General features: G+C 40.4%; 1 protein-coding gene across 4 annotated transcripts in view; it reads left to right on the forward strand.

Moving 5' to 3' along the window:
- EML1 (EMAP like 1) overlaps positions 1 to 25662 on the forward strand; it is a 200070-nt gene that overhangs the window by 100579 nt on the left and 73829 nt on the right. For 3 of the 4 annotated variants that reach the window (XM_073349634.1, XM_073349633.1, XM_073349636.1), the window contains exons 2-3: positions 11664 to 11846; positions 22626 to 22758. In XM_073349634.1, coding sequence (XP_073205735.1) covers positions 11664 to 11846; positions 22626 to 22758 — 316 coding nt within the window. Of the gene's footprint in view, positions 1 to 5692; positions 5816 to 11663; positions 11847 to 22625; positions 22759 to 25662 lie in introns of those variants that run through there. The other variant, XM_073349635.1, reaches the window with a different exon arrangement.

Raw genomic sequence — 25662 nt, forward strand, 5'->3', positions numbered from 1 at the left:
GCTTACCTATACTGGTTGCAATATTGGAGACTTGGATTAGGATGGGTTGGAGAAGCTGGATTTCTGTCTGGCCTCTCTCAGTCCCAAGAGAGAACAACCAAAGAGCACAAACAAAAGCCCCCCCCCCCAGATTTGAAAGTATCTTGTCCCCTTATTGGTCTTTTTGGTCAGGTGCCAGCCAGGTTAGCTGAGCTTCTTAACCCTTTGCAGGTAACAGGATGTTGCTTCTGGCCAGGAGGGATTTTATAGCATTGTATGCAGAAAGGTGGTTACCCTTGCCTTTATATTTATGACGGCTGTGCTCTGATTTCTGATCATAACGCTTCAAAAAGCCTGTTGTTCAGTGAGCTCCTGTTAATGAAATTAACAATTTTCATTACTTCCTTCAGTACTGCCTTAAGATTGGGTAAATATCTGGGATGCCAAAGCTTTGTGGTGAATGAAACAGTGATTCCAAACAACATTACTAGTTGTCTCAGATATTGTTTTCACAACTCCGCTATTTCTAGCTGTCCTATTTGCTGCACCACCACTTGTAATTCCTTTGCAATTAGTCTAGTTCAATTTGTATTTTCCAAATACGCAGCCATGCAGTGCTTCATGTATCTGTACTCCTGTTGTATATTTTGGTAAAATCAGACAATACAGCAAATCTTCCATAAATTCATCTTGCCAAACATGTCTCACATAAACTAACAATGTTGCAATTTGAAATGTCAGTACTCTTGTCAAATTGGATAGCAAAATCCCTGGCTGACTATAACCGAGTAATAAGTTGGGCTTCCAAATGCTCTGCAATATCACACATTCGAGACATTATGTTATTACTGGGAGGAATAGTTCTCAATTTTTTGGCAGATTTCTCAGTAAGAATTGTACACACCATATTCAGAGATGCTGGAAGAATAAGCTTCTTGACAACTGTAGGGGGCATTTTCTCTTTTGCCATATTTATACACCCAAATATGATGCCAGTTGTGCCTTATCATTCAAAATAGTTGACCGACCAAGAACTTGCGCTGATAACTTTAATTCCCATTGCTTCCTCTGAAAATATTCAAGAGGCTTATCAACGAGTTCGCCATGTTTTGTTTCTAAATGTCTTTTTAACTTTGATGGTTGTAAACTCTCATTTGCAAGCACCTCGCTGCAAATAACACACTGGGGCTTTGGATCTTGGTTTGTGTTAGCACAAGTGATGAAACCATATTTCAAAAAAGCATCACTATGCTGTCTCATTCACACTTTGGTTTTCTTTTTAGTAGATGGTTCAGATGAGGTTGACGTGGCAGAAGTATTGTAGAATTTTCTGTTGCCTACTATGTACTTACACTTGCATTTTCATTTTCAGATGTAGATGGATTTGATGACTGTGTTCCAAACTTCTTTTTCTTATTACAAAATGGTCCATTTTTCAGCACGAAAGTTTGTTGATCAAGCCTCGCAACTTGAGTCTCCACAACGTTAACAAAACCGACAGTATGCGGAAAGCAGTCTTGTTAGATTAGGTGATTACATTCAAAATGGCTACGTTGTGTATGCATGTAGTGCATAATGCATCAGAAACTCTCTGCAAACAAATAAGTCTTACTGGAAATAAGTAAAATGTCCAACATTTAAATGATTATAATGCTATTTTAAAATGGTAATGAAAGACACTTTAAGAGATCATGACATTTTAAATTTGCAAGTGACCCAGTGCCTAATATTCCATGACCTAGTACTGGGTCATGACTGATCTAAAATAAAAAGTGGTCCTCATAGACACCTTTGCAAAATCTATGTGTCTGTTTGCTTTCACTATCACATTCTACTGAGGTAACTGTAAATCCAGAGCGCCCTTAAGGTTGGAGCATCAAGAAAGGATGTCCTTCAGCTATGGAGGAATTTGGGGTATCAGCACTGGTCCTTGAGGCCTATGGTAGCTGGGCCCCGAGGACACAGTTCTATGAAGGGGTTACAGAAAGAGAGCCTGTGGGTTGGATCTGTGCCTTCCAGGCCAAGGAAATCAGACAGTGCTTCAGCCTACTCAGACTATGGAAATTTAAGATCACATGGGCCCACTGTAGTGGGACATAAACACAGCAGCCTTGTGAGTGTCCTTTATACTGAGCTTTCCCAGAGCTGTATGTAACCTAAATATTATTATTTTGACATGTCTAAATTTACTTGTAATACTATTGGGGAAATAAGTGGTTAATCTGCTGTCTTTTTGCTCATCTTGAAATATTACACAGAATTTTGGCATCTGCCCATGCAAAAAAATTAATAGTATAGTTAAATAGGTTACTAATGTCACCTATAGATTCTTCCACATAATCAGTGCATAATCAAGCTCAAACATGGCATACAACCTATTTCTACCGATTTGTTAAATTTTCAAAGAAATACAAATATTAAATAATACATTTTGAAACTCCTTAATCTCCCAAACCATCAGCCAGCCCATAATGCGGATTTAGGCTTTCTGGCAATGGCATATAAGATTTGCCATTAATGTGTGAAAATTGATCTTTACAAATTCTCAGTAACTTTATTGACTGATTTTAACATGCCCAACTGAATAACATTGCAAGCATATCTTCTTTTAACACTTTCCTTTGACAGTCTGGGATTCCAGAATTTACCTTTTGTTATTTGTAGGCTGAACCACTTCAACCATGCTTACTTGTAAATTGCATATCCTTCTATTGGCTCTGTTTCAGACATTTCTTCACATTTGGCTAAGTTCAGTAATAAGATGCTACAAACTGGTAGATACTTTGAAAGCAGATTTATCATCTGACTCAATCTAGTTGAATAATTTGCTATAAGGAATCTTTCCAATCTATGAGATCATGGATTAGTTAATAAGAAAATAAAGGGACGAGCATGAGGAATGTTCTCTTTTATGCAGAGTTTTTTTTGAATCCTACAGAATCTCAGCTAAGAAGTAAAAGTAAATGCTAAGAGTTATTGCTTCCAAGTAACACAAATGAAATGAGAAGACCACTACGTTGGGCCTGAAAAAGATTCCTCCTTGATCAAAGATCACCTGAATTAGAAAGCATTTCTCAGAAGATTAACTATCAGTTAATCAAACAGCTGTCAGAGTAACAGCCGTGTTAGTCTGTATTCGCAAAAAGAAAAGGAGTATTTGTGGCACCTTAGAGATTAACCAATTTATTTGAGCATAAGCTTTCGCATCCGATGAAGTGAGCTGTAGCTCACGAAAGCTTATGCTCAAACAAATTGGTTAGTCTCTAAGGTGCCACAAGTACTCCTTTTCTTCAAACAGTTGTGTATTCCTCATCTGTATCAAGAGTTGCTCAATGATATAGACGCTACAGAACTTGTCCATCCAGTCATTATGGAAGCTCAAGGCTCCATAGTTTAGGTTAAGTTGAGTTGGTTGGTTGTTTTTTCAATTAAAGCAGAGATTCAACCCACATTGTTACGTATGAAAAATGCAGACTTACCAAAATGACAATATTTACCCTTTAAGTACAGAATACATTTTCTGAGAATTTTCAAGTTAATACATTAATTAGTTTGGATTCAAATTTAGCACTTTGTCACATTTTTGTGTGTGTCTTCATGATCTCAGCTCAGACATGGTATACACAAAAAAATGATAGAGAGGTGAATCTTGAGTAGTTTCAGTGAAGTGGGTAGTATTTTAAAAGAAATTTTAGAATCAGTGGTTATTTTTACACATTATCTTTCAAAACTGGAAGTTTCTTATTTAGCAGAGGCTGAAAAATCTCCTTCAGAGAGAATCTCAAGAATTACCCTCTTTCAAAATGGTTAACATCTCCTATTGTTTTCATTGGGAATGAGGCCACAGGCTTCTCTCAGCTAAGATGCCCTTCTCAAAAAGGTCACCATCTCTTTGTAGTGACGGCATGACAGGGGAAAATATGAAAACATCTAGCATGGTTTCAAAATCTGGGAACACAGACACAAACAGGCATTAGTCATAATGATCATAATTAATCATAATGATATGTTTACTGCATGGCAAAACTACAGAGTAAAACTTGTATGGGTGTCTTAAATATGCATTTCCTTGTATTATCATGTTTGGCTTTCTTTCAGGGTGGATTTGATTTAAATCAAATTAATTTAAATCATGATTTAAATCACTGGTCAGGAAGACTCTATTTAATCATGGTTTTCTACATAAAAGTGCATTCTTGTTGGTTATTATAACCTTAATACATGTACTTCACAACTATGAGATAGATGTAGGTTTCATTTTTAGAAGGTACACACTATACATTTTTAAACAGTGATTTATTTTGAAAACTTTTCAGGTTAGTTTTACAGCTATATCAGAAAATGAATGATTGTGTGGTTATTTCGTTTACCAAAGGTAACTGAAGCAGATATTTCTGAAGTTATTGGGAGGTAACTATCTCCAGTTCAACAGCTTACTCATTAGTATTTGGAGGATTTTCTTGCCATGCTGTATTGGGAGGACAACATCGCCAGACAGACATTTAAATTGTTTTATTTAATTAAAACAACAAAGTTAAGTATTGTGGATTCAACAGCAAACACATAACATTTTAACAAAACAAGCATATGTCCCTCCCTTCTCACATTTAGCTCCAGACTTCTTCTCCTTGTCCAGATCTATTCCACCCCCAACAATCTTCTATTCATTGAACTTTTTGAAACTTTGCAATTTTAGAGAGAGGATAGGGATTGACTCTGTATGCACTAATTTGCAGAGAGACAATAGAGTTGAGGTCTGTTATTTCTCACTTCTCTATATTATTTTTTATTTAAAACATTTTTGCTGTTAACAAGCATGTTGCCTCTGGAGACACAAATCCACAGTTGGAGAACTGCAAAACTAAGCATCTCTGGTGGTATCTTAGAGACTGAGTACTGAATACTATTGGGTAGATAGAAAGATTAACCTAAATAATCTATACAGAAGCCTGTGGAACTCCATAAAATTGGGTCCATAATCCATGAACTATTGGAACTCATTTACAAAACTTTTCTTAAACATTACATGACTATATTGTCTCATACTATAGAATTAGAATATAATCCCTTTTCCGTGGTGATATCTTTGAGCTATAATGTATCTTAATTAAAACTGTCTTTAGATAGGTTTTTCTTCAAAAAGCATTTTATCAAAAAAATCCAATTTAAATTAAAAAAATCCTATGCTTTCTTTTGTGTTTAATCTCATCTCTGTATTTCCTGGGTTTATAATGCTTGTTTTGGGGACAAGTACAAAATTGCTGTAAAATATTTTACTTTACATTACTGATATGTATTGTCAAACTTAACTCCATTTTATTTAGTTTTTGTCTAAATAAGAGGCTGTTTTTTTACTGTGGACTTAGATTTTCTTACAAATTGCTCTGTTGATATGAAGTTGGTGATCGTAATACAAAGAGAGGGTACTAAAAACTAGACTATCAATATGGCATAAGCTTTTTTTAAACAAATATTACAGCTACTACAGAACAGATAACTGAATTTTGTGGCTTTTTGTGGCTTTCTCTTTTTAATACAAGTTATGCTTATTGTATTAGTTTCATTCTTAATGTGTATATGAGTTCTGAAAAATGGAATTAAAAATATCTCTTATAGCTCACTTATATTTGTATATGCATTCATGAGCAAAGCAGATTTATCCTAACTGGACTCTAATGCATCTCATCTCTGATCTTAACCTTTTACTAGCACTTGGTGAATGCTCATTTTGTTCTGTACTCATACTTAATAGAGAACTAGATCCTAGAGGGATGTCAGCAAGAAGGAGAGAGTCGCAGGTGGCCTATGTTGAGAGGAAATGCAGCAACAAGGAGAGGTTGGAAGCTAAATACATAAGAAGCAGGAGGGATAGCAACAGTAGAAGAGACAAGAATTATATGTCTTTTTGTTATTCAACAAGTGTGTGTGTGTGTGGCAGGGGGGTGGGGTGATGGGAAATAATAAAAGGGTATATATTGCACACACTTTGTTACTGGGTTGGTTGCATTACAGATCTTCACCATATAGGTCACTACTAGTGTCAGTAATCAACAAACAGCTCATCCTGTTGCCAAGATGTCTGCTAATTTATTTTTTATTGGACCAACTTCTGTTGGTGAGAGAGACAAGTTTTCAAGCCACATAGAGCTCTTCTTCGGGTCTGGGAAAGATATATTCCCAGCATCACAGCAAAATGCAAGATGGAACAGATTGTTTAGTTTGTGTCTCTCACCAACAGAAGTTGGTCCAGTGAAAGGTATGATCTTACCCACATTGTCTCTGTAATATCCTGGGATCAACACCGCTACAACTACACTGCATACAATCTTATTTTGGGGATTAATTAGCTGTAATAGCTTCAATAGAAATATCTGTTGCTCTACACAATAGTGATTATGACACAGTTTGAAAAAACATTTGGTGTGTGTTATGGGGAAACAATTTCCACATATTTGAGAAATTTGAGTTCTGTTTTAGTCAAACCAAGAGGTCTGAAATATAGCTTTGTTCAGTAATTTAAACATAAATTACATATAATGTTTTTAACATTGACATTTTCAATGTATCTTATTCTAAAAAGCCCAGTTAACATAAACTGGTTACAAACTATTCTTGCAGCAGGGCCACTACTGCTTATGCAAAAAGAAAAGGAGTACTTGTGGCACCGTAGAGGCTAATAAATTTATTTGAGCATAAGCTTTCGTGACCTACAGCTCACTTCATTTGTTAGTCTCCAAGGTGCCACAAGTACTCCTTTTCTTTTTGCGGATACAGACTAACACGTCTGCTACTCTGACATCTGTTTATGCTCAGTCAGTATTACCATTTCAATTTTTGAGTTGTTATAAACCAGCTGTTTAAAAAATGCTGTCACCTGGATTTTGGTATACCAAAAGCAGCCTGTGAACAAACTTTGTAAACAAAAATTATTTGAATGGATTTGGCGGTAAATAAAACATACTAATTTTATGTGCTTTTTTGAAATTCTCTAACAAAAAACCAATAGTTTTAGTGATATTTTGGGCATATCACATGACATTTTGAAAACGTATATTTAAATATTGTAATTATTGTTTGCCTGTGCATACATAATATTTTGTTTTTGTTGTATGTAAATTCAATACTAATGATCATAAACCATGCAATTTTAGTTTCCTATCCTCTGACATCTGCGGAAGACATTGGTTTGAAGTATATAGGAATTAAATGCATAGGAGAAAACAGTGGCTCCTTTGAAAAAGGAAAGTGTGATTCATATAGAGTCAGAAGAAACAACATATGCAGTGGATGTGCATTAAGAATCGTCCACAAAACTAGGACATCCTAATATGTCTACCGGCATGATAAATATCCATTTCTACCAACAAAAGAGTAGGCTAATTTTTTAAATTTTACTATTGAGGCTTTTGGTGAAATCTGCTAAAGCAGAACTCAGTTCTTGGCTCATTCTGGTTTGCCAAGAGCTTTGCAAGAAGCTTCCCAAATTAATGACTTTTTAGATTGAGTTTAATGAGGGTTTTTAAAGAGTTTACTCTTTGTGTGGAATATTTAAATAAATAAGGCTGTACTTCAGTTATCACTGGATGATTTTACTTGAAGTGACTCACTGATGATATTTGTAACAGGTTGGCTTTTTCTTCAAAGGCTGGTAGGCACAGGTGAGTTGAATCAGGTAATTCCCTATAACGGGTAGCAGGTGGCTGTAGCAAAGTGGGGAAGTTCAGGAAACTGCAGGAAGTTAGAGAGCCTTTTGCAGGGAAGACCCTGATCCCAGGTGGTTTGGAAGCAAGAGGTTTCAGCCAGGTAAGGCCTGGGAGTGGCCTGCCAAAGCGGGAAAGGCCCCAGACAGGAAGGCCTGAGCAAAGGCTAAATTGGAGCCTCCTGGGAGTGAACAGACTCCACCAGAAAGTGATGTGGGGTTTCCCTACTGAGACCACAGGCAATAAAAGCCTGGGAGTGACTTAGGGTGACCAGACAGCAAGTGTGAAAAATCGGGATGGGGGCAGGGAGTAATAGGCGCCTATATAAGACAAAGCCCCAAATATCGGGACATCTGTTCACCCTAGAGTGACTCGACCACAGGGTAAAACCGACATACTGTGTTTTGGGACTTAGAGTTTTATTCTGGAGTTTTATTTATGTGAATAAACTTAGGCCTCTGAGAAGGGGTGGTGAATGGACAAGAAAAGCCTCTGTGGAGCTTGTTTAAGAAACTCTTTGAGGGAGAAATTGTTACCAGGGCACTGCAGAGGTACTTTTGGGAGGCAGCTGACCCCGCTACAGTATTAACAGCAATCTTTTCATAGAATTGTAAAAGCAAATATTTTTGTTATAATTCTGTTTAAAAATCATTAGCTTTTTTGCTTTATCTTTTGTATATTTCTGAACATATCCAGATATTACTTTTTGTATTTGTTTTTTCTTATGTAAATCAGAAAAGTCAAGAATTTGTAACAGGAAGTATGAAGTTCTTCTTTGATTGCACGCCATTTCAGTGGTGTGTGTGCCCTCGCACATTCCAATTCAGATGTGTGCGTGCCCAGTTCAGCAGAATTGGAGACTTTTTCCTTAGTGGTACCCATTGGGCGGTGCATGTGCCCTCTGCTGCCTTGTGTTGCTGCATAATGGTATAGAGGGCGGCACTGCCCTAGCCCATCCTCAGTTCCTTCTTACCATGATCACTTACTGTGATCAGTAGTGGGAACCCGTCGGCTTGCTCCTGCAAGTTTCTCCCCTCACAGGGAATTTATCTTATCTTTCTGTAAACAGCTGGGACTTGTTAGTTAGTTCTTTATATTCATATACGTTTCACTTGTTATTTTTGTTGTTTTATTGGTGCATTGGTTCCCTTTTGTTATGGGGTGCTGACTCTGGGTACTTGGGAATGCCTCAGTCTGTGGAGTTTAAGCCTTGTGCTGGCTACAAAAGATCTATGGCAGTAAGTGACCCTCATTCCACCTACCTAAAATTTCTCGGCAAGGGTCACATTAGAGATGCTGCCAAATTTTCAGGGACTTTAAGCTGTGAAAGAAGAAAGAGAGGCAAGGCTGCGCCACACCCTTAGTGAAGCTGTTCTGCGTCCACCTGATGAGCCCTGCTTGGGGAGTGCACCAACTGCTTTGGTATCGGTGCAGAGTGCTCCCCTGGACACTGGCACTTCCCCAGTGCTGAGGAAGAAGGATAAAAGGTTGAATTCATCCAAGGAGCCGAGGCTTGGGTGTGCTAGAAAATCTAGGTCCCTGGTTCCATCCACCAGTAAGCACTTGCAAGGACAGAGGAAGGTGTCCTCTGGCAAGAGATGCTCGTTGATACCAACCACTTCACATCCAAGATTGTTAACTGTGACACCGGTACCAGGGCCATCAAGACTGAACCCATAATGATACTGACTATTTCTATGCAACATGAAAGGATCTCAGTATCAGCAAGGCTGGAGGTATATGTGACAGCACAAAACATACTCTCCCTTTTGGTGCTGGACTCCCAAGATTACAGGAGACAGCTCACCCAGTGCAAGTGTATCCTCAGGACTCAGCTATAGACTTGCCTGAGGGTAGTGGCTTTGGTACTATGAGTGGATAAAGCATCAGTCTGTCTCTCGACCAGTGCCGTCTAGGAGGGGTAAACCTACCTTGATATCCCTGGTATCAGTACGTCTGGAGCTGCACACTTTAATCTCGGCATTGCCTGGTATGGCATCACCATGATCAGCTGACTCAGGGTCTTCCTCAGAGTCTGAGGTAGGCTCTTATGCCTCTCGCTCCTGAGGCAGACAACGACTCTCCTTTTCCTTCATCAAGAGAGCTGTGTTGCTGATGCCCACCGGAGGTACGAAGATGCTCCAGAGAAAGAGAACCTTAAATCAGTCATAGCTGGAATCATATGCCATGTACCCATGGCTCCAATGAAACCTGCTTCTAAATCCTCCCCAGTTCCTCTCTTTAAAATCTGCCACCAGGTGCCATGAGGAGTTCTAGGAGGATGTCTTCACGACTGAGCAAAATCCTCAACCTTCGGAATATCCACCCACTATGTTGCAGGTGAATCAGTCTCAGCCTCCTTTATATTTGTCCTCATCATTGCCTGATGAGACTGTAGTGCCACAAAACACTTCACCAGCCCAAGATGACTACAGGGCTTACCAAGACATTTTCAAACAAGTAGCTACCTCTCATGATACCCCTTTTGAGGGAGTGTTTGATTAGCCTTGTAAACATTCTGGTTTCAATAGGGCCATCTAGAGTGGCTGTCCCTATCAACAAGGCCTTCCTGGAGTCTGGAAGATCCTTGTGGCAAATGCCATCTTCTCTGTCTCAAACAGCCAAGGGAACCAAAAAAGGTACTATGTGCCTGCTCAAGGCTATGAGCCTTTTTATACCCATTCATTGCCAGGTTCCTTAGTTGTCTTAGCAGTGAGTGAAGGAACACATCTGGGATGGCCTTCTTCTTCCCCAAGGACAAGCATGTAAAGAGACTAGACCTTTTTGATAGAAAGGTTTACTCCACAGCTGGCCTACAATTTCATCTCTCTAACCAGCAAGGCTTCTCCCTCTGGGACTATGTAGTTTTCAGAGAAGTTGCCAGAGTATGCCAGGCAGGAACTCCAGGCCATCTTAGCAGTAGGCAAACTGATGGTTAGGATTCTTTGCAAACTTCTTTAGATGGGGCAGATTGCAGCCAGCGCTATGGCATCTGCAAATGCTCATGGAACGGAGGGGAGTCTGGGGCAGCTCCGCCTTTATACCATCACGCAGTAGCATGAGGCAGCAGAGGGCCCATGTGCTGCCCCAATGGGTACTACTAAAGGAAAAATCTCTAACTCTGGTACACCGGGCACACATACATCTGAAGTGAAATGGACATGTGCAACACATCTTGAAGAAAAAAAGTTACAGAATTGGCTAGTAACTTTTTTCTATTTAATAAGAAATGGAGTGGGATACACAAATAAGATTGCAGTCCAAAATAACTCCATTTACATTTGAGGTGAAAAGAGTGCACACTTTCTGTCAGGTTCTAAGTATCTACCAGATTCAGTTATTTCTAAATATAGGATGAATTGTAAAGAAATGTGAAGACCAACTGTAAATTTACAGAGTAAGGGCCAGTCCTTCAAATACTTATACATGTACTTAATTTTTAATATTTAAATCAATGAGACTACTTTCATATATTGTTACTTATGTGCATAAGTGCTTGCAAGATTGGACCAATATTGCATCCTTTTACAAGCGTCTCAGCAAACCAAAAACGTGTATGGGCAATATTTGAGAAATTTCAATCAAGTGAGAAATGACCAGTTTTATTAGATACACATATAGATGCAAAACAGTTTCTTGGTGTTCTGGTATTTTGAGCACGGATAATATTGGCATTTCTTTATAAAGGCAGGAGCTTAGGAGATGTGGGGATAAATAGATTACACTGATACAGAATACAGTACATGCACTGTGGGTGTTTAAGAAAATGGATGTATAACAAGAATGAATCTTGAAAGTAAAGCTATGATTTTAGGGGGTTGGATTTTTCTCAGAAGCCTTTGTTTTCTCACATCTCAAAACATTCCTTTTCGTTATAATTCCACAGGTCTGAAAAAATAAATTATGCTTCCAGATAACGTAGATACATTCTGTATTTCTTGATAACACATTGAGATTACATTGTTTTCACACCATTTTGTTTAGATGACAGTGCCTCTGCTGCAAGCAGTATGGAAGTAACAGACCGCATTGCTTCTCTGGAGCAGCGTGTCCAGATGCAGGAAGATGACATCCAGCTGCTCAAATCAGCCCTGGCTGATGTGGTTCGACGTTTGAATATTACAGAGGAACAGCAGGCCATGCAGAACAAGAAAGGACCTACCAAAGGTTTGCATTTCAAATATATGTAAACAAATTTATTTAAAATTAGTCAAACATTTATCTGTGTTAAAGTTTGTCATTATTTCAGTCTTTTAAAACACTCGGGATGAACAACTAAATTTAAATTTAAAAACAAAATTCATCACCTACTAAATAGAATACATAAAAAAACAAAAGTAAGTGTAGCAGTCTTTCAGAAGCTCACACAACCTATTAAAGCATCTGCATTTTCTTACTGTTTTAATCCACATTTTTAATTTTCCCACAATTCCTATTTGCTGCCTCTTGACCGAAATTAGATCATAAACTCTTCAAGGAGTGGGTCATCTTCTGTGGACTGAAACCCCTATTTTATCTTGGCAATACAGATGAAGCTGATCAGCCAGTGAAGATGGCTAAGCTGTCTTTGAGTATCTCGTACTAACCTAGCTTGATTCATGTTGTGAAGAATAATGTCAATTTATACAAAGGTAATAAAAAAATTAAGTTGAGCATCCAGTGTTACATAGATAGCTAAGGGTTGCTGCAACCGGAATGACATGGTGTAAGTCGTAGTAGTCTGATGTAGTCAGATTTGCTTGCTGTAAAAGTGTGGTGAGTTTGTTGCCATTTGAAAGTTAGTCCAAAATGCATGGTTTTTTTTGTTTTTCCTCTTTTGTTCTATAATCTTAATAGAAGTAATTGTGGCAAGCTAGATGTGAAAACTATGGCTAGGTTCACAAGCTCTGAATTATGAAAGTACTTTCATTACAAGTGGGATATATTTTCACTTAAAATAAACTTTTTAAATTTATATTTGAAGGAAAATATGCATTTTATGGTCTTGTAAGTAAGTTACAGGGCTGAGAATCAGGGATTTGGACTTTTCTCCCAGATCTACCACAGACCTTCTGTGTGACCTTGTGCCATCAATTACTTTTTAGGCCCTGATGCAGCAAAACAGTTGAGCACATGCTGTGGTGAATTAGGGTCTTTGTATGTTTTGGAGGGGGAGGCCAGCAGCTCACTGTGGAACTAAATTAATGGGTTTTTAAACACACTAGTTCTTGGCTGGAACATGCTGAAGGAGTCCACACTATTATTGTTTTGTCTCTCCTATTGTTGTTAGGGTTGCCAGGTTTTTGACTGGAACACCTGGTTGAAAAGGCACCCTGGTGGCTCTGGTCAGCACCGTCAGCATCACTGACCGGACCGTTTAAAGTATGGTCGGCAGCACAACAGGGCTAAGGCAGGCTCCCTGGCTCCGCGTGGCTCCTGGAAGCAGCTGGCATGTACTTGCAGTCCCTAGGCATAGGTGTGACCAGGGAAGCTCTGTGCATGTCCCCATCCCAAGTGCCAGCTCCGCAGCTCCCATTGGCCAGGAACTGCGGCCAATGAGAGCTGCAGGGCCGGCACCTGTGGGTGCAGGCAGCGCGCACTGCACAGAGCTGCCTGGCTGCTCCTCTGCTTAGAAGCCAGACATGTGGCCGCTTCTGGGAGCCGCAAGGAGCCAGGGCAGGCAGGTAGCCTGCCTTAGCCCCGCTGCGCTGCTGACTGGGAGCCCTGAGGTAAGCGCTCCCAGCAGGAGCCTGAACCCCCACCCACACCCCAACTCCCTGAGCTCCCTCCCAGAGCTTGCACCCCACACCCCCTCCCTCACCCAACCCCCTGCTTTAGCCCTGAGCCTGCTCCCGTACTCCAAACCTCTCAGCCCCAGCCTGGAGCCCCCTCCTACACTCCAAACCCCTCATCCCCAGCCCCACCCCAGAGCCCGCACCCCCAGCTGGAGCCTGCACCTGCTTCCTGAGCCACTTGAGATAAGCGTGTCCAGCTGGAGCCTGAACCCCCACCCACACCCCAACCCCCTGCCTGAACCCTGAGCCCCCACCCGCACTCCAAATCCCTCTGCAGCAGCCCGGAGCCCCCTCCCATATCCTGAACCCCTCATGTATGGCTCCACCTTGGAGTCCACACCCCCAGCCAGAACCCTCACCCCCTTTCGCACCCTAACCACCTGCCCCAGCCCAGTGAAAGTGAGTGAGGGTGGGAGAGAGTGAGCAATGGAAGGAGGGGATGGAGTGAGTGGGGGCAGGGCCTCAGAGTAGGAGCGGAGCAAGGGGACCTTAGGGAAGGGGTGAGGCAGGGCAAGGGTGTTCAGTTTTGTGCAATTAGAAAGTTGGCAGCCCTAATTATTGTCCTTGCTTCTTTTGCTGCCAGAAACTGTTTAAGGTCTGATAAAGTAAATACTACTATAAGTAGCTTCAGAAAAAAAAAAGCTCCATTCCAACATAATTTTTGAGGGGCTAAGAAGCCCTATGTTACATTTACATTCAGAGTTCTTTGAGCTGAGAAAACAAAGGCCAGTAACTATTGTCAAATTGCAGCCAGATCAGTTCTTATTCTTAGGCTTCATGCCAGTGTAAGAAGTACAACTACAGGGCCAATCCTGCTTGCATTGAAGTTAATGGTGCATTGACTTCGGTAGGAGCCGAACTGGATGCTAATATAGCAGATACTTTCTTTATGATGGCAACTTTCTAGGGAGTTTGTACCACATACTGCAGAGGAAGAGCGTCAACTGACATGAGCTGTTCGGCCATCACAAACTACTGAAATAAGTATTGATAACATTTGTGATTTGCTCTAGGGCAATTTCCTGCTAATTTCCAGAAATAGGTGCAACTATAAATATTAATATAAAATTTATTTTTATCATGATATTTCACCTTCATCATCACTGTCTGCTTCCCCCATACCTCTGCGGGGCTATAAAGTAGAATCAGAAGCATCTTAATAATTTGTTCCTTTTAGCAGTTTTGACAAAATGCTAAACTTCAGAGGTGGACATTTTTCTCATGAATTATAGGTAAAACTATTTTTGAACAAACTGCATATCTCAAACAACTTAAAACCAAACCAATAAAAACGCTTAACAATTTCCTGTATGTTAAAATTGCAGTATACCTCACTTTTAGGAATAATAAAAAACTTCAGAGTGATAGTTTAGAGCAGCAGTGACTAACAATGACCGTTATGGGAGGGATTTGACTAGAGGGGGCCAAAGCTGGAACTGCAGACATCTTGTCATGGGAAGTTGATTGAGACTCAAACTTTTTCCCATCGATTGCACCTTTAACCCCCAGTGCGACAATTATTAAACAAAAAATTGAACTTGGATCTCAAACACTCTCATGCAAAAGACTGACATATAATAGTCAGGATTTAAAGTGCAGTTATATCTTGTTTGATGCAGATATTCAACAATTCAAATCAGAGGTGCCATGTTGGGGCCAACCTGAGAGAAAAGTAAATTCCCAGCTCAACTTTTAAGACCTGGCACTGGGTATTGCAGTGGACTGTAGATTCTAGAACCACTGCAGACTGCTCAAATTTTCCCATGGCACAATAGTTAACGTTGCTTGGTTTAAAGCCTAATGAATTCCAATTTTAGACAGCATAATGAAGCTAAGCTCAGGATAAAATCAGTTATTGTTTGTGCAGTGTTGTATGAGCACTTGTGTGAGCTTTCAGTCATGTAGTTAAAAAATACGTACAATGAAACTTCAGTTGCTTACCTAGTCCAGTTAGGAGTTAATTTACTAATGGCTTTTAAAAAATTTAATTAGCCTATTATGTAGAGTTTTTATGACTTCCTGCCTTTCTTTTATTTTTGTTTGTTATTCTTTCCTTTTTTCAATTATTGGTTTGTTTGTAATCTTAATAGCCCTATTAATCCATAGATCAGAGTATGACTAAAAAAGCAGCTGATGCTGAGCCTGATAAACATGTCAGTGCTGCTACAACAGGTAAGACTGAAGCAACAGAACTTGCAAAATCAGTATGTAACAACTGACAAAACTATAATATGAATGACTGAGTTATTAGCAAGCTAACAGTACTGACATGTTTGGAGCTATTTGACAGCTGTAGCTATTTAGGATAACTGTAATAAATACAACTAAAAAGCCACAGCGTATGTAACTGATTAATTAAAGAATTTAAAAAGAGTTAATAATGTAACACTTAAGAATTCCAGGTTATTGCTGTATTGCATGCCTTTTTCACTCTAACTTTGTAGTAGTAATAGGGATAGAACATGGATCCTTGTGCTCCCGAAGCACAGGTGCTTACCACTTGATTAGAAGGTGAATCTCTATTAGCTGGTAGCAGTATAGCATTTGTGACATACTGTGGAATAATTCTGATTCTATCCAGGTAAGAAGGTAGGTACACACTTAGCCAGCTCATTCCAACACTTCAATAGGTTTGGGTGTTCATACATGTATCCAATTATGAAAAGCAAGATATGAAGAAAAGCACATCTAGCCAACTGCAACGGGAACTTACTTTGGCAAAACAGAATCATCTGAGTGTTTATATGGCCATGACATTGGTGTTATGAAAAGACCATTGGATGGTTAATGACCACAAGTTTTCAGGACATTGGTTTCATATGTCAACCACAAGGTAGCACCTCTATATTAAAAAAAATGAATACATGAAGAGCAGATTTATATTTTAATGTTATTAGAAAACTTTGTTTTGGTGACTAATTTGCATTGCAAAATGCATGAATCCAATTTTTGTTAGTATCTGTAATACTTTCTGTTCTGGTATTCACATAATTTAGCGCTCCTTCTTGTAAAATGTGCTGCAAGCTTTCATGCTCAAAATGGACTTCAGTGCTCAGACATGTTGGCTAAAGTCAGTTAACATGCACAAACATACGAAAGCTTGTTTTGTTCAGAGTTTGAAAACCTGAGGTCTGCAAGGCAGTCAGGGGTGGCCAACCTGTGGCTCCGAAGCCACATGTGGCTCTTCAGAAGTTAATATGCGGCTCCTTGTATAGGCACCGACTCCAGGGCTGGAGCTACAGGTGCCAACTTTCCAAAGTGCCAGGGGGTGTTCACTGCTCAACCCCTGGCTCTGCCATGGGCCCTGCCCCCACTCCACCCTTTCCCTTCCCCTCCCCTGAGCCAGCCTTTCCCTCACTCCTCCCCAGAGCCTCCTGCATGTCACGAAACAGCTGATCCGGAGGTCCGGTGAGGGAGGGGGAGGCGCTGATTGGCAGGACTGCTGGTGGGCAGGAGGCGCTGGAAGTGAGCGGAGGGAGCCGATGGTGGGGCTGTTGATGTATTACTATGGCTCTTTGGCAATGTACCTTGGTAAATTCTGGCTCCTTCTCAGGCTCAGGTTGGCCACTCCTGAAGGCAGTAATGACTGAGAAGCTTACAACAGTCACATTCCAATGTTCTAGAAGCTAGAAAGAGTTAACATAGTATAATCGGGAATCATGTGCAGTTTTTTTCTTAGTGCTTTTTCAAGAGTGATTTTTTTTCTTTGTGTCAGTCTATTAGGACTCTTCCTCATTTCAATGTTCCCTTGGAGCATCCTCTGTCCTGTTAGATGTAATCTATGGACCCAATAGGAGCATGAGAAAAGAACTAACTTCTTTCCTCAACGAATAAAGTTTAATGGCAAAACTGAGTTACCAAGTTCAGTGGGGCAATGATTGACAGCTTTTAGTTTGTAGAAATAAAACCAGGGTAGTCTGTTAAAGCTCAGGGCCCCATTATTCTAGGCATTGTACAGACACATAGGAAAACATGGTCCCTGGCCAGCATTTACAAACTAAGACCCCAGTCCTGCTATTTACTGCATGTCTGCTCTTTGACTTCAGTGGGCCTTCATGCTGGCACAGTGATTCACCCATGTGCAGTGAACTGGAGGATCGAAGCCTAAGAAGGCTGGTTCTGCCCTATGACAAGACCTAGCAATAGGGCAAAATTGTCAAAAGCACTAAATCCCATTTTCAAAAGTGACTTAAGGTCCTAAATCTCTTTTGCTTTCAATTAGATGTAGGATCCTAACAATCTAAGTCAGTTTGAAAATGAGATTTAGGCTCTTAAATCACATTTTGAAATTTTTACCCATAATCTTATAGTGAAATATGCATCTCATTCTAAACACCCATTCAGAGCATTTGCTCTTCTATGCCTTAGTACCTACAGCAGAAACTGAATGGACATCTATGATGGAGTAGTCTGCCCACATAAGGGTGCTGTTCAGCCCATCCCGGTCACGTGAAATGGCCCTTTAAAACAATGGGAACTTTCTTGTGTATGCAAAGGCCTAGGAAATAAGGCTGTACTGGTGGAGAGGAATTGGTCCCAGGAATAAGTGTTTATATGGAGAAAGTCACTGACTGTTTCTTTAAAGGCCAGGACCAGAAGCCTTGCAGAGTGGTCAGAGCAAGAATCCCCTCTCACCCAATCAGTTGGGAATGATCTGGGAGAAGGGGACTAGCATATTTGCCACCTCCTCTCTCATAGCAGGGCAGAGATCAGCAGGAAAAGGCTGTCCTGTGGAATCCTCCAAGATAGAGGACTAATTGGGAAAAGGCACCCACCTGAGGGTGAAGCTGGCTAAAGCCTTGTAACTTAGAATCATAGAAGATTAGGGTTGGAAGAGACTTCAGGAGGTCATCTTGTCCAACCCCTGCTCAAAGCAGTACCAACACCAACTAAATCATCCCAGCCATGGCTTTGTCAAGCCAGGCCTTAAAAACCTCTAAGGATGGAGATTCCACCACCTAACTAGGAAACCCATTCCAGTGCTTCACCATCTTCCCAGTGTAATAGTGTTTTCTAATATCCAACCTAGACCTCCCTCACGGCAACTTGAGACCATGGCTCCTTGTTCTGTCAACTTGCCCAAACCATTACCCCAGCTCCATAGAAGAGAGCTGGGGGAGACTCCTGTCTGGAGTAGGGAGATCTGATTGCCTGAACCACAACCCCAGCTCCAGGAGGAAGGCCGAGGTGAGCTCCTTCCTGAAAAAGATAGCGCATGGCCTAACTTCATGGCTCATAACCCCCGCTCCAAGAAGAGAGCTGGGGATGGTTGGGAGTGGAATCCTGCTTTAAGAGAGGAAACAATACGGATGGTTTGAAACACAACCTGGTGAGTGCCAGAGAGGCTGAGAAGCCCCTGGAAATGGAGCAGGGGCTCACAATACAGGTGGAGGAGAAGCCACCCACAGAATCTCGGGAGGAGAGTACCTTAGGGTTGAACCAGGGGAACAGTATACAGGAGGAGTTCAATAGAAAGCAGGCCAGGGAAACAGTAAAGGGTTGGGGAGAGATTGGTGTAACCGCTTTATACTGGGCCTTGGCCTGGAACGTAGGGAAGAGGTAGGACTGGGTTTCCCTACTAAACTCAGCAAGAGGGTTTATTAAGGACTGGAGCAAGTGGGCCAAACTCAAAGAGACCAGGGACTGCATGCCCCAATTAGGAAGACTGGCCTCTTGAAGCACTGGACTTTTCAGCACCCTGAAAGGGGACAGCACTACCAACAACCAGCTGAAGGGCTGAGGTCATGACAAAGGACCAACAAGTGAGCTAGATAGCTAAAGCTCCATCTGAATGCTGACTTCTCATAGGATGGTGAAGAACAGTTGGGGGAGGGGAGGCAGACCTCAAGTGGAGTCATAAGGGGAGGGATGTGTGAAAGAGCAGAGAAACTGCTGCCTTGCACAGCAGGGGTTAAAGAAAACCTGTGGGCTCAGCTAGCCATGCCCTGCTATACTTGCAGCCAATGCTGGGCCTGGAGCGGGGAGAAAAGGAAGGATCCTGGCTCAGTTGTGGGCTGTCTATCAAGATCTTCTGAGGCACCTCGACTTGAGCGAAGATCCTCGTAAGCTCCGTAGTCACTCTTTTGGAATTCATGGAGCATAATGGCATGGCTTCTGCGTCTAAAGCACGATATGTGGTCTGTGCTACCCCAATTAAGTACGGGGTCAGCACTGCAACCCATTGGTCTTGGGGCTACCGTGGCTACCTGCTCAAAAGTTTCTAAGAAAGCCTCAGGATCATCCTCAGGCCCTGTTTTGGTAAACCGGATAGGGGTGGGGTTAGTTGTCTCTGCTGGAGCACTGAGTCGCAGTATGGAGGCCACCTGCTGGACTGCCAGTTCACCAATTAACTGCTGCAGCTGCGTGGCCATCTGCTGCAAGAGTTGTTGCTGTTCATGGTGGGTGTTTTGCTCAGCTATCTATTTCAGCAGCTGTTCCATCTCCATTCAAGGTCTTCCCTTTTGATTGGGCTTTTGTTTTTTTTTTTAAGTTCCCTTCGGCAGGGACTAGGGCGATACCCATGTTCTCCACCACTTGTGATAGAGCCTTCGGTGGCCAAGCAGCCTAGTGGCTAGATCATTGGTCAGCTGCGTTGGAGGGGGACCCAGACTCTCCCCAGGGCCTTGTGTAGTTCAAACCCCTAAATGGGTTGATGGGTCTGTTTTTCTGCCTGGGGGGTGGTCAAGACCCGCTTCTCTGGGCTGCTACTTATTAGAGTCTCTTTAGTTTGGGGCATGACTCTGTTAGTTCAGTTACCCCACAGTTGGGGCTTGGCTGCAGGCTCTCCTTGCCAGGGGAAGGTTTACTTGCCTCTAGTGATTGTGCTGGCTGACCAGTCACTGATCCATCCCTTCAGACAGGCAAACAGAGAGCTCCTGCTTCCTCCCCAAACAGCCTGCAACTGAGCCAGGCTCCCTCCTTTTCTCCCCTCTCCAGGCCTGGTATTGGCTGCAGGTATAGTGAGGCGGGGTTAGCTGAGCCCACAGGTTTTCTTTAACCCCGGCTGTGCCAGGCAGCAGTTTCCCTGCTCCTTCACAGGAGCAAAGCTCATGAAGTCGTATGGGCTTCCCGGACATGTGTACTTTGGGATGCAGGAGAGGGGTGCCAGTTGTGAAAGAGCCCAGCAGCCGAGACTTGCTACCTGACTAGCTGCTTCAAGCATTTTAATGATAGTTTACATTTTATATAGCCTCTTTTAGTATCGATGGATTCTAAAGTTCTTTACAAACTGATATATCAACTATTTACCGAAACCATTTGATGGGCATCAAGCACAGCAGCTGTTTAAAACAGCCGAGCTCTACTACATTGTAGGGCAGGATTTAAAATGGAAGGAGAATTTAAATAGGCAGAATATGATTTTCAGAACTAGAATTTTGCAAGGAGATTGAAGTTACATTTCTGGTCTTGTAACAATAATAATTAATAATTGGATCTTTTAATGATAACAGTTGATTAGAACCTGGGTTTTATAGCTTCACTGAGAGATGGTACCTCCAATAGTAATGCACCTTTTAATATCAGACTGAGGTATTGGTTAAATACTAATTTAGAGGGAAGAGAATGCCTCCTGAATCACACTTCTCCTGATGATGCCTTCTTTTGGTTAGTGTCTTCCTCGAAACCCAAAGACTTTGTCACCTTTAGAAAGGTGAATGGAGGATGACCTAGCCCAGCCAGTAGCTCCTACTCTCCTCACAGTTAGGAATACCCCAAGTAAGCAAGAATTTGAAATAATTTATAGCAGAAGTTATGAGAAGTAAAGTTCCATCAAAGTTCAGATAGCTCTATGAACATTGCAGTTCTTTGGGTTTTTTTCTGTAGGTAGAGAAAACTAGCCATGTTGAAAGCAGCTGATATAAATACATGAAGAAAGTTACTAAGTTCATATTTGCTAATTATCTCCGTAAATTAAGAGAAGCCATTTAAAATCCAGCTGTAGAATTTAAAGATCCTGTTTCAAAACACTTTCTATAACTGTATTTACTTATCTTTATATTTTCCATTGTTTCTATTGTTAACAAACAATGGTTAAGGCTGTGAACTACTATATGGTTGATTTGAATGAAAATCTTTGATAAAAACAGTTCAAAAATTAATTATGCATATGGTGTGTACATAATTTATTTTTCTATATTGTGGGTTTTTTGATCAAGATGACATGAGTAGAGCATCTCAGTTAATAATATCCATGGTTCTATTGATTCCAATGGCATTTTCTCACTTTAAAAATATATGCTGGGTTCTCAATCATGAAACCAAATACTTAAAAGCAAGTTTTTAACGCAGTGTATATAGACCAGTGGTTCTCAGACTTTTGTACTGGTGACCCCTTTCACACAGCAAACCTATGAGTGCAACCCCCCCCCTTACAAATTAAAAACACATTTTTTATATTTAACGCTATTATAAATGCTGGAGGCGAAGCGGGTTTTGGGGTGGAGACTGCCAGTTTGTGACCCCCACATAATAATCTTGTGACCCTCTGAGGGGTCATGACCCACAGTTTGAGAACCCCTGACATAGACCTTGGGAAAGCTTGTTGCATAAGCAACAGTGTATAGCTTCTTTATTGAAGAACACAGGCCTCTCAGAAGGCTATTCACCATCCTTTCTGGTGCTACGTTGAACATGCTCTAGAAGGGAAGTGGATTTATTTTTTTGGAGAGTGGAGTGATTTAGGGTTGCTTGTGTAAGCAGTCCCATTGTACTCCAGTAGCTCCCAACATGAGTAAGAGTTGCAGAATTAGGCCCTTAAGCAGTACAAAGGATATTTCACTTATGTCATTATGAATATGTTTAACAATAAAAATGATTCACCCCTTGTAGCTGAGATTTAGCAAGTAAAATTTCAGAAATGTGACTACAGGGTTATTGTAATGAGAGATTTCTGAATGCAATAAATTATTCAGCTGTAACTTGTTACTAGTTTAATATTCAGTTTAAATTCTTATAAGAAGCCTATTCCAAATGAGTTCCTTATAATAAATAGGACTATGGCTGAAGTTTAGTTAATTTGTTCCTGTTTAATTTTTAATCCCTACTTTATTGAAACAAAGTTAACACTTCAAAAGCATCTGTCAAATGCGTGTAACCCTTTTTTGTTATCTGCAGAAATAAAAAGTGACCTTTTCAGTGCAAGCTGTGGTTTTACCATCTGTTTGTCTTACAGCTAGACCCTTGGTACAAACACTGCCTTTAAGGACAACTGTTAATAATGGAACCGTGTTACCAAAGAAACCAAGTGGCTCTCTACCTTCCCCATCAGGAACCAGGAAGGAAACTGTGGCACCAGCCACAAAGAGGTATGGAGAAACTTGAAACTATTAAACTAATTGAGAAAGTAGTAAATGTCGTTGTAACGCTTTTATGAGTGTGTATGTGCAGTTTTTCGCTCTTTAGATAACACTTTCAAAGCAATGGTCTAGATAATTGAAAAAGTGATTTACAGTTAAAATCTTGTAAAAATACTTACAACATCTTTCTATTCATACCAAGTTAATTAATCAGGCCAAATGTTATTGCAGTAAATACCCTGGAAATATACAATGATTAGTCTATTATTTATGTGTTTCTTTCTTGATTCTGCAGTCTAGTAGATTAAGAGTAGGAAATTTCTGCTTTGGATTTCAGAACATGTTCTGAAAAGTAATGCCAGGGTTCTTTGTTTTAGAAAATAGAAGAAACAAAATTTGGGGAAGGCATGTAGTCCTGTGACAAAGTCATATAATGCTATTGGTCACTTTTTCTCAGTAAAATTATTTTATGTAGAAATCTAATTTTCTGTGTTGTACAAGGAAATTCACTTATTTCAAACCATATTTAGCAAACACTTATGCCAGTGAAAACAACCCTGCTCTGACTTATTATTATTAACATGTATTTAAGTCCCTTTAAAAATTGCTTAAATGTCTTGGGTGTGGTTTAAAAATTAGTATGCTTCATATTTGTGTATTCCTTTACATATTCAAGCTCTGGAAAAAGTGGGATTGGTGGAGCAGGTTCAATTTGGACAAACCAGAGTCGCACTACAGAGCCAGTCTGTTATGCCCCATGGTGCAAAAGATAAGATTCTGTGTACGATTGATTTCTCCTTCTACATTCCCCTACCTTGAATGCCAAACCAGCTTTGAGTGGTGGTAATACTATCAGTCCATGGAAGGCAGATTGTAGAGATAAGAATAGCAACGTGTCCAGAAATTACTTGTGTTTGTAGAAGGAGCTAGGGATACAGAGGATACAGATTTTACATTAAACATGAGGTAGAAACATATGATGTGCTATGAAGGAAACCAGCCATTGACATGATGAAAGGGGAGTGTTGCTGATTACCCAGGTTGTTCAAGTTATTGTCACCACAAAGCTCTCAGCACAAAGCAGTTTATACTCTACACCACACAGTGATAGAATCAGGAAACATCACACTGTTGTTTCTGCTTACCTGAGATGGAGTTGGGCCTCTATGACCTGGGGGCTCAGTGCAGTTGCAGGTACCTTGACACAGGTTCAGCAGTATTGTTTGAACTAGCCCTGCTGATGGGAAGGAAAGATAAATTTAAATGGGTTAAATGTCATCAGAATGTTCAAAAGCAGGTGAGAACCTATTTTAAAAAAGAAAAACTGTTTTTAGTATTTCAGAAGTAAAGTAACACTGATTTGTATATACTGCACGTTTAGGGTGTTTAATTTTATTCATCATAATTCCTTTCCCTAGCACTAGCAAAGAAGAGTTGTTGCACATAATAATTGCAAAATAAAATGCAGCATATGAGTATTAACATACTTCAGATGTACACATAGGGTGTTATTCCATACCCTGTCACTAAGAGGTGCAGAACAGAAAGAACTTGCAGCCCAGGACTGGGGGTACCTAAAATGGGTTTTAAATCATCCTGGCACTTCCCTGATTCTGGATTAATTTAGACAGCCCCACAGGCTAACCCCTGCAGCCTATATGCCTCATCATTGCCTGGCATCCCTGCTGTGCTAGCTATGTGCTGCAGCTTTACCCTTCCGTAGCCTTTCCCCCAGCATTTCGCCTGTGCTAGGTAGGGCTTGTTGGAGGACAGCCGGTGGCTGTCTTCCTTAGTTCCTGTTCTGTGAAAATTCTTCACTGACCTTTCTACCCAGCGTCAGGGGACCAGAGGGGGGACGAGAGTCTCACCCATAGATTTTAAATAAACAGTGAGAAAATAACCTGAGACACCTCCTTATGGGAGAAAAAACAGTAGACATAGGCAATCTTGCCTGTTAACTAGATGCTTATTAAGACATAAATAAATAAATAAATAAATTTGTTAGCCTCTAAGGTGCCACAAGTACTCCTTTTCTTATTAAGACAGTGTTATTTCTCTCATTCTCACAGAAATGTAATTTATAAATTCAGGTACTATAGTACGTAAGATAATTGTTTCTTTAAAAAAATCTTTTTTTTAAATGAACTGGTACAATTACAAATGTACTTATACGAAATTTTCACTTTATAGATTCTAAAATGTAGGTTTTAATATAGAATTTGCTACTTTCAAATTTATTTAAGTCTGTCTTTCAGAAATCTATATTGTACACTGTTACAGTTCATCACATAACTAAACTTCAGGAGGAACAGAGATTTTAAAAAGCACACTTGGGTATGAGCTACTTCTTCAATGAATTACTGTGAAAGGAAGACTATTTTTACTTTGCAGATTATTGTCCACTGCTGAAAGCTTTTGATATTGACCCCTAAACTAACTGATAGGATTCCCAGTTTTTATGTTAAATTATGCTCCAGATATTCCATATTTGGGGTAGCTTTATTCTGAATAAGTATTTTATGCTTACAAATGGTGAGAAAAATGAATTCATTAACTGTTTTGTATTTATATTGGGCCCTTCCATATTAAAATACTGTGGAAGAGCATGTGTGTGATACAAATGAAAATGTGTCAGCAAGAAGGAACTTTTTTTTACATAACTCTTTATTTGCATTTAGAAGCTTAAGTTGTTGCTTCGTTTACATAATATGTGTAATTTTAAAGAAACCATTCTATGCTGACTTCAGTTAGTAAAAACAAAAACAAAAGATCATTGTTCTTTTTACACTGAAGGATTTGAAAACATTCAGCCGCTTGTAAACTTAGATATTCCAGAAGCAATCCACCGCATAGTGGTAATGCTTTGTATTCCCAATTAAAACCTAGATTTTGGAGCTGATTTGATATAGCTTT

The sequence above is a fragment of the Lepidochelys kempii genome, chromosome 6 (genome assembly GCF_965140265.1).
Source record: "Lepidochelys kempii isolate rLepKem1 chromosome 6, rLepKem1.hap2, whole genome shotgun sequence".
NCBI classification, from domain to species: domain Eukaryota; kingdom Metazoa; phylum Chordata; order Testudines; family Cheloniidae; genus Lepidochelys; species Lepidochelys kempii.